Below are 9,815 nucleotides of genomic sequence, written 5' to 3'. Positions count from 1 at the left end.
CCATCCGTCCACCGGCCTGCGCAGCCCACCAATGGCAACGGCGCTGGGCGGGGGGAGTGCCCACATCCAAGATGGCGCCCCCAGGAGCTGGGAGCGGGTGACCGGCGGCGGGGAAGCGGCCTGGGCTGGCCCTCAGATTGCGGGGTCCCGGGGGCCTGTCGCGGGGCGCCCCCGTGACCCACAGACCAGGCCTACCCCCGGGGCCGGAGCGATGGCCGCCGAGAACAGCAAGCAGTTCTGGAAGAGGAGCGCCAAGCTGCCGGGGAGGTGAGCCCTGGACGCTGAGGGGAGTGGGGATTGGACCAAGAGCCTTCCACATCCTGATCCCCGAATCCCGTGGGCCTGTGGCGCCCCCCGAGGCCGGAGGGCTGGAGTAGGGATGGCCCAGGCTGGAGCAGCTGTCTCTTGAGAGGAGCCTGGCCGGCTTGGGTGTGGGGTGCAGGCTGAGGTCTGGGGCGGGGAACTTCGGCTGGGAGGTGTCCGGGACCCGGTGTGGGGGCAGCGGAGTTGGGGGAGTTGCCGCTGTCAGCCTGGCCTTGGAGGACCGCCTGCACCACCGCTTCCCACTTTCTACAGAACTCCTCCGGGGTCACCGACAGCATGGGTGGCTGCTTGCGTGGGGGTGGCCCTTGGCCTTGATCCCCCTTTGGACTCCCCAGGGGTTCCAGTGGGCTAGCCTGAGGCAGGCCGGCAGGGGTGTGAGCCAGGAAAGTGAGGGGAATTCACAAGGCTGACCTTACTTTGTCTTGCGTTGGCCCTTTTCTCGGAAATTATTGCTGAGTGGTCCCAGGATGGAGAGTAAAGTTACTCCTTCGGCATTTTTTAATCACTTGTGCAACCCAGTTTAACCTCTTCCACCCGAGAAGTACGGTTCCCTTCGTGTAGATGCATTACATTCTTTCCGTCCTGTTTTGGTGGAGAGCAGGCCTCCCAGGCAACTGATTTTCTTAGTTTCTTTCTCTTCTTGGTGTGTGTTGACATTCGGAGCAGTTGTCTGTCCGTCCGTCCGTCTGTCTGCAGCTGGTTTACTGCTTCAGTTTGTCTTGGGTGGCGCCTTGAAAAGTGAAAGGGGTATGTGTTTCCCTACAGAATTCATGGTTTCTGCCTGCCACAGCTACTTAGTGTTAGCATTTCTGTCTGGTCACTTTCTGTTCCCCACATGTTGTCGTTCCTGAGTGATTTATGTAGTCTTTTCCTTCAGGTGTAATCCTTTGACCTGTGACCTCCCTCCCTCCCTCCCTCCCTCCCAGAACTTCTCCCTTCTGCCTCCTCCTCCTCTCTCTCACTCTCCCGTCTCTCTTCACACTGTTCAAAGCAAACACTCTACCATTGAGCCTAAGAGAGCGTTAGTGTCGGCTGTGGAACTTGTTAGACACATGGAGAAAGTTTAGGAGCCCGCTTTCAACAGCACACAGTAATAGAATGCCAGGGGAGGCAAAGGTAGCATGGGATTAAAGAGCTGTGGGGTGGTGGTGTTCACACATTGTACAGTGACACTCTGTGTTTTTAGATAAAGCTTCACTTCCTGCCACCGATTTCTTTTCCTTCCTGCTTGAGTGAGTTCTCCAGCTGTGTCTCTGTGAGTTTGCCACGGTGGGATCATTGCACTTTGATATCTTAGATAGTGATCAGTGGAAAAAAACGGGCCTGTCAGGAAGCAGCGGCGAAGCAGTGGGAGATGGGTGGTCCTCGTGCCTTCTGACCGCCAGATGTGTGGCATTAATGGCCTTTTGTTTTCTCTATTTCCTCTCCAGGACCTATAGCAAGTCAGCTTTTTAACAGTACTACTTCAAATAATTATGTTTATTTATCTGCTGCTTCATTTGTAATGTGTGTGGGTGTGTGCCTGCCACAGTGCTCCTGTGGAGGTCAGAGGACAATCTGTGGGAGTCAGTTTTCTGCTTCTACCCTGGGATCTCAGGGACCGAACTCAGGTCATCAGGCTTGGCAGCCAGTACCTTTACCTGCTGAGCCATCTTGTTTGTTTTGCTTTTGTTTTTTTGAGGCAGGGTTTCTCTGTGTAGCCCTGGCTCTCCTGGAACTCATTCTATAGACCAGGGTGGCCTAAAACTCAGAGATCTACTTGCCTCTGCCTCCTAGTGCTGGGATTAAAGGTGTGCACCACTGCCCCCTAGGGCTGAGCCCCCTTGTTGGCCCAAAAACATTACTCTTGCTGTATAGGAAGAATCTGCAGTTCCTTCAAACCTCTGGCTTCTTTTCTCATCTTTTTTTGGGAGGTGGGTTTTTTTGGAGCCTGCCCTAGAATTAGCTCTTGTAGACCAGGGTGGCCTTAAACTCACAGAGATCTGCCTGCCTCTGCCTCCCGATTAAAGGCGTGCGCCGCTGCTGCCCAGCTTCCTTTCTCATTTTGCTCATTTTGAAACAGAGCAGTAGAGGCAAGAACTTTGGAGCCCAGGTTATTGTTGCTGTTTATTCAGATTCTCTTGCCCGAAAGATTAACAGTTTGTCTGGGCCTGTTTCCTAATCTAAAAACCAGGAATAAAAACCCTTCCTCAGGGTTCCTGGGAAAGCTAAGTGAAATGCCCCGTTTGTAAAGAACCGCGACAGGGTTTGTTTAGTCCTTCGGACTTGCTCCATAAACAGCATTATTAACCGCACGGCTGTTATTAGAGCAAGGAGACACAAGGATGTTTCCCAGCCCCCGCTCCCCCTACTAGCTTTGTCTTGTTTATCATTGAGGCATAAGAATGTTGCCGTGATCCATGAACATTTTTAATACCTTGCCTGGTGAGGGACAATTGAGAGCCCCAGAGCTCAGGGGTGTCAGGGAAAGCGGGTGCTCACTTCCATAGATGGACTTCAACTTCTGAACCCCTTAGTCTGGAAAAGAAACCTTCTCTCCTGGCTTGGCAGATGAGTGAGCAGGGGTCCCCACGTGGGTAGTTTGAAAGGTGAGGAAAGTTCAAGCCTGGCTGCTATTTCCCTTTTCTTTTGCCCGGATGGTGTGACTTTACTGACAACAAAGAGAAGTTTTGTTAGAATAGCCCTAATTTAAAGCAAACAAAGCATTCTTTCAATTTTCTTTATTTGTTTTGAGACAGAGTCTCACTACTTAGTCCTGGTTGCCCTGGAGCTCACTACAGACCTGGGCTGGCCTTGAACTCATAGAGGTCTGCTTGCTTCTGCCTCCCCTGGCCTCCTACTATGCCTGGCTCTTTATTTTTTTGTTTTGTTTTGTTTTGTTTTTTGAAACAGGGTTTCTCTGTAGCTTTGGAGCCTGTCCTGGAACTAGCTCTTGTAGACCAGGTTGACCTCAAACTCACAGAGATCCGCCTACCTCTGCCTCACGAGGGCTGGGATTAAGCGTGCACCACCACCACCCGGCTTCTTTAAATATTTTTAAAAATTTATTTTGTTGGAGATTCTCTGAGAGGGCGGGGTTTGGAGAGAGAGCGAGAGAAGAATGGGGCTTCTGGATCAAACAGGAGTGAGTTATAGGTTCCAACTGAACACAGGTCACATACTGTCACTTACTTCCAACATATAATGGCAAAGGATATACACTACTGTTCCAAAATGGAGGAAAGGGGGGATAGTGAGGAAACACTGGAACAATGCAAGACCAAAACCAGCTGGGCAAACTCCAAACTCTGCACTTCCGTGTGTGATGTCAGAGCGCTCTCCAGAGCTCCAACTCCTTTGAGCTTTGTTGACTGCAACACACTTCTTTCTCTTGGACTGGTTCTGTTCCCTGTTAGCAGCGTCCCTGGCATCTCCAACACATGGGGGTCTCCAAGGCAACTCAGGCTTCACCTTCACAGCATCACACAATGGCCTCTCTATGCCTCTATTCAGGGACAACCTGGCCTCAGCGGTTTTTCTTAGGCACAGAGGTAGATTCCATAACCCCTTTCTTCTATCCTTGACTCTAAAGCCAGGAGGACCACATGGCTGAAATTGCCAAGTTGTGCTGCTTGCTGGGGCTGGAACATGGTCACCTCGTTCAATTCCATCTTCACCAGCTTTCTGTTCTCCATGGTGTCCTTCACTGCCTTAGCTTGGCTGTCCTGGAACTCGAATCTGTAGACCAGGCTCTCTCAAATTTAGAAATAGGCTTGCATCTTTCTCGTTAGTGCTTGGATTAAAAGGCACGCACCACCATGCCTGGACCTAAACTGTTCTTTAGTTCCTTTTCACAAGTTGGAAGCTTGGGTAAGGTCTTGCCCTGAGGTCACCACTCCCTTATTCCATTTAACAGCCAGCTCTTCTTTAATCTGTTTATTTCCTTGAACACAGGTTTTAGCTCCATTCCACTTCCTGGTGCCCCTTTTCTCCTCAATCTGTATGTTTTGTGTTTTTCCTTGCTCAGCTTGCTCCTTTTCATTATACATCTTCATAAGAATGGACACTAGTGACCACACGACAGTCTATGCTAGGCTGTTTTGAGATTTCCTCTGCTAAAGCAATTAATTCAAAGCTTTTACTTTAGCTTCAGGTAGATTTTTGGACAAGCCACATTCTCCACCAAAATATCACAAGAATGGTCTCTAGGCCACATATTAAAATTATTCTCCTCTGAAACCTCTAGAGCCAGACCCCGCCCACTGTTGAAATCACTTAGCACCACTGTCTTCCATGCTCCTACTAGTGTGACCCATTAAACAGCGCTTAAAGCACTCCACTGCTTTCCTAACACAAAGTCCCTGAGTCCAAATTCCTCCAAACAAAAACATGATCAGGCCTATTACAGCAGTTCCCCAGTCCCTGGTACCAACTTCTGTCTTAGGGTTTCTGTAGCTGTGAAGAGACAACATGACCACAGCAACTCTTACAAAGGAAAACATTTAACTGAGGAGATGACTTACAGTTTCAGAGGTTTAGTCTATTATCATCATGGAAAGCATGTCGGCATGCAGACAGACGTGGTGCTGAGAAGGAGCTTAGAGCTCTATGGGGTTTTTTGTTTGTTTGTTTTTTAGTTTGTCAAGACAGGGTTTCTCTGTGAAACAGTCCTGGCTGTCCTGGAACTCACTCTGTAGATCAGGCTGGCCTCAAGCTCACAGAGATACGTCTGCCTCTGCCTCCTGAGAGCTGGGATTAAAGGTGTGAACCACCAATGTCTGGTGAGAGTTCTACATTTTGATCCCCTACACACTGGCAAGACTTGAGCTTCTGAGACCTCAAAGCTTGTCCCCATACTACCTCCAACAAGGCTACACCTACCCCAACAAGGCCTCACTTCCTAATAGTGCTACTCCCTGTGGGCCAATCACTCAAAACACATGAGTCTGTGGGGCCATACCTATTCAAACCACCACATTGATTTTACAACAAAATACTGAGCTCTGCCACACTTGTTTTCCTTAGCTATGGTATTGTAATAAGAGGCCACTTGTTCATTTCCCGACTGTCCAGACTCCCGAAATAATCACATAAAAACCATATTATTTCAATCACTGCTTGGCCCATTAGCTCTAGCTTCTTATTTGCAAATTCTTACATCTTAATTTAACCCATCTCCATTAATCTGTGCATCACCATGAGGTTGTGGCCTATCAGCAAGGTTTCAGTGTGTCTGGCTCTGGCAGCGGCCCCATGGCTTCTTTCTGACTCTGCCCTTCTTTCTCCCAGCATTCAGTTTAGTTTTTTCCTCCTAGCTCTTTCTGCCCTGCTCTGTTCTAGGCTCAAAGCAGTCCTTTATTAACCAATGGTATTCACAACATGCAGAGGGGAATCCCACATCCCTATGGAATGACAGGCTTGGATTGGGTGATCCATGAGATCTTGACCAGTTCTGAAGCTGAGCATCACATTCCACATTGTACATCAGCTCCCACTCGCTGGGCATGACTGCTGGGCAGATCTGAGGGCTGGGACAGAAGATGGACTCTTCTGTGTAGTTCCTTTAAAAGTAGCCAATCTCTGGCCCTGGTGAACTGCTGAGTGTGGCAGAATTACCAGATGCTAGAACTTGAGGCTAAGACCCTGTAGAGAAGAAAAATGAGGCCAGATGGGGAGACCATGGAGCAGACTTGAGGACTCCTTGCCCCAGTGCTCTCCCTATTGCTGCTTCTCACCCTTCTCAGTCCTGGTTGTTACAGGAGCAGCTCTGCAGTGTAAGGAATGTGGACACTAGTCATGAGGGTATAGGAGAGGCAGGTGGGGCCTGGGTCACCCCAGACGCATACCTCAGGCCTGTTGGGACTACTCTTTCCTGTAAACAAAAAGCTTTTTAGTAGTTTAGATTTTATTTTTAAAATATTTCTGTGTATGGGTGTTTTTCCTGTGTGTCTGTGTGCCCATGCATGCAGTGCCCGTGGAGGCCAGAAGAGGGCACTGGATCCTCTAGAACTAGAGTTTATAGACAGTTGTGAGCCACCATGTAGGTGCTGGGATTTGAGTATGGGTTGTCTGGAAGAGCAGCCAGTGAGCCATCTCTCCAGCCCCCAAAGGCTTGTTGTTAAAGGCAGTGAGGGCCAGGATATACCTCAGTTGGTAGAGAACTTGGTAGTACACACGAAGAAGCCCTGGGTTTGGTCTCCGGCATCACATAAAGTCATGTATGGTGGTGGAGTGTGCTTGTAATCACAGCACTGGGGAGGTGAGGGAGTCAGTATTAAAAGAAGTTACAGTACTGGCCCCTACTCTCTGGTCTGAGAATCTGCAGTGGGAGCAGGAGTTCAAGGGAAAAAAGTTGTTTGAGAAGCTGAGGGCTTTGGATGTAGTAGTCTGGTCAGTACCTGGGTTCTATCCCCACACTGAAAAGCAGCGAGCCTTGGGGTCTGGAAGACTTCCACAGAGTGTTCGTGTGAATGGGGTCCTGTTGCCAAATGTCTTGGCATTTAAGATGGATAATTCTTTTCTGGTGTTTGCTCAGCTTCCGTGTCAACACCAGACACCTGCTGGGTTTTCCCACCAAAGCTTTCCCACTGTTGCAACTGGCCAAGACACCTCTGGCAACACTCTGTGGGTTTGTTTTCTCAGCGTGGCAGAGGCTAGCCCTTGGCTTCCTGCTGTCTGTTCAGAGCGTGTGCGGTGTTCTCCAAGCCGCAGCATGCCAGTCTCTGGCTTTCAGGTCTGCTAGAGAAGAGGCGGCTTAAGCAGAGCCTGGGTCTGTGAGTGCTGACCTTACCCACTCGGGACCTAGTGCCTGCTGGTGTGCGTCGCATTCTCCTGTGCTGTGAGGGAGCCACAAACAGATCACAGCTAGCTAGCTACAAACTGAAAAGCTGCTCAGACTTGTGCTTCCTCTGCTGAAGGTCAGCAAGTGACCGGCTTTCCGGTTCTTCCACTAAGCATATGTCACGTTTGTAATCAAATAAAGTAGACGTGGAGCTGGGTAGAATACGTGGCAAGGTGAGAACAGTCCTACTGGGCTGGACCTGGAGCTCAGTGTTAGGGCGCTTGCCTCTCGGAGCTGAAGCCCTTGATCTCCCAGCATAACAAGGAAAAGAAGGAGGAGAAGGGAGACACATAGACATTAATTAGGTCTAGAGATTGGGCTTGGTGGGAAAGAGACTTGCTCTCACAGACCTGACAGCCTGGGTTTGATCTCTAGAACCCGTGATAGAAGTGATTCCTGAAAGTTGTTCTCTGACCTCTACCCATGCACCGTGGAACCTACCCTCTGACCTCCACCCATGCACCGTGACACCTGCCCTCTGACCTCCACCCATGCACCATGACACCTGCCCTTACAGGTATACATCATGCACAGCACACAAAAACAACAAAGGAAAGAAGTCAGTGAAAGGAAGAGTGGGAATGGCCTGCAGCATCCCTGTACCTCAGGGATGGCGAGCTCCTAGGGGAGGAGGGGAGGAACGGACAGCCACAGACCGCATTGGTCTCCCTGATTTCTGTGTTCCTCAGGTGCGGGAAGCCTGGCAACTGTCAAAGTGAGGCCAGACACACCACTTCATGGGTGCTGATTATTTTTTCCCTTCACTTTTCTTTTTGTAAAATGCTTTTACACTTTGAGCAAAAAAATTTTTTTTTCCTTTGAGGTAGAATCTCATACTGTAATCTAGGCTGGCCTGGTATACTCTGTGTAGCCAAGGCTAGCCTCAGCTTCCCAAGTTCCAAAATTACAGGTGTGTGCTGCCACTCATCCTTACCCCTGCAAATGGCAAATGTCTATTTAAAAGTGGAGTGGAGACCAGCTTTCCCTGGTATTGAGTGTGAAACTCTCAAGGAACCTGGTTGGCACAGGCTCATAGGTGAATTATTTTTCTTTTTTTTTAAGATTTATTTATTTATTATGTGTACAGTATTCTCAGTATTCTGTCTGCATGTGTCCCTGCAGGCCAGAGGAGGGCACCAGATCTCATTACAGATGGTTGTGAGCCACCATGTGGTTGCTGGGAATTGAACTCAGGACCTTTGGAAGAGCAGACAGTGCTCTTAACCTCTGAGCCATCTCTCCAGCCCCTTATTTTTCTTTTAAATATTTATTTAACCTTATTTTGTGTGCATTTGGTATGAAGGTGTCAGATTCCCTGAAACTGGAGTTACAGACAATTGTGAACTGCTATGTGGGTGCTGGGAATCAAAGCCATGACCTTTGGAGAATAGCCAACACTCTGAACCACTGAGCCATCTCTCAAGCCCCTCACAGGGGAATGGGCACCTTTGCTCTCCAGCTCTTGTAGTAAGTCTTCGTCCAGCCCCTGTGATAGTCTTGATTTCTCCCCCTTCTCTGAATTCCCGCCTGTCTTTGTTGAGGTTCAGCAAACTGATTTATTATGCAAAGTGACCCCAATTCAGATAAGTCATGGTCTGGTTTAAGAACACGCTAACAAATTCAATGTGGGCTCTGCTGCCTCTGCTGCTGATGCCCATCGTTTATCTCACTTCTGGCTGCGCCAGCACATCTTTGAAAGCGGAAGAGCGAGCTCTTCCTCGTAGCTGATGGCCTCTGGCCCGAAGGCTCGTACGATTAGCTATGCCTTTTTTTGTGAGGATCGGAGGATCTTACTTTTTTATCCAGTCAGCTAACCTAACTGGCCTGGTGGGAAGCCTTCTGCCTTGTTTATTGTTTAATGTTTGACTCCAGAGTGCTTTGGACTTGAGGGTTCAAGGGCTTGAGTCCGAGAATCTGAAAATGTTAAAATGCAAACCCATGGCCCCCTGGGTATTGTGGTTGCCTTTTAATTTTTGTAAGCCTCGCTCTCTTCTCTTTGAGCCAGACTTTCCCAGTACTCTGGTACCTCTCGACTTTTTCCTGTCCTTTTTCTCTGCCTAGGAAATGCCAGGAATATACCGGTGTAGCTTTTCCGCGTTAGTGCTTCTGCAGCAGCCTGTGGGATGAATCACTTAGTAACCTTCCAGAACGGTTCAGGGAGCAACAGCTTTACATCCAGAATGTCCGGAACTCAGACTCGGCGGGAGAAAAAGAAACAGTGTTTCACTTGGTTTGAAACTGCCACAATAGTATCTAACGCCTTATATGCTACTCTAAAAAGTAAAAATGGTATCATGTGGAAATGATTGGCCGGCCCACAGTCTTCTTTGAAAGCTTCTTAAGGATTTCCTCTGTCACAAGAAACAGAAGGGTGAACTTGATGGAGAGATTAAGAGCACTCAGTGCTCTCACAGAGCGCCTGGGCGCACAACTATCTTCAACTCCAGTCCCAGAGGATCTTATGCCCTCTTCTGACCTCTGAGGGCTCTGTCTGAAAGTGGTACATACATGCTCACACAGGCACACAGGCAGATACATGAATAAGAACAAATAAATCTGAAACAGAGATTTGGTAAACTCCGAGTTCTGTTTCCTAAACATTGGATGAAGATTAAACCATAAATAGGGAGGGAGGAAGCCAGCCAGGGTCTCTTGGCAGTGTGTGCTGGGC

General features: G+C 49.0%; 1 protein-coding gene across 1 annotated transcript in view; it reads left to right on the top strand.

Annotated features, from left to right (window-relative positions):
• Positions 1–79: 79 nt before the first annotated feature.
• The window catches only part of Tbc1d22b (TBC1 domain family member 22B), a 48,805-nt gene continuing 39,069 nt past the window's right edge, over positions 80–9,815 (top strand). Inside the window, exon 1 of the mRNA XM_038342755.1 lies at positions 80–267. Coding sequence (XP_038198683.1) covers positions 212–267 — 56 coding nt within the window. The 5' untranslated portion in view covers positions 80–211. The remainder of the gene's footprint in view (positions 268–9,815) is intronic.

This window comes from Arvicola amphibius, chromosome 9 (genome assembly GCF_903992535.2).
Source record: "Arvicola amphibius chromosome 9, mArvAmp1.2, whole genome shotgun sequence".
In the NCBI taxonomy this organism is placed as follows: domain Eukaryota; kingdom Metazoa; phylum Chordata; class Mammalia; order Rodentia; family Cricetidae; genus Arvicola; species Arvicola amphibius.
Note: the sequence above shows the minus strand (reverse complement) of the source record. Positions and strands in the feature narration are given on the sequence as shown.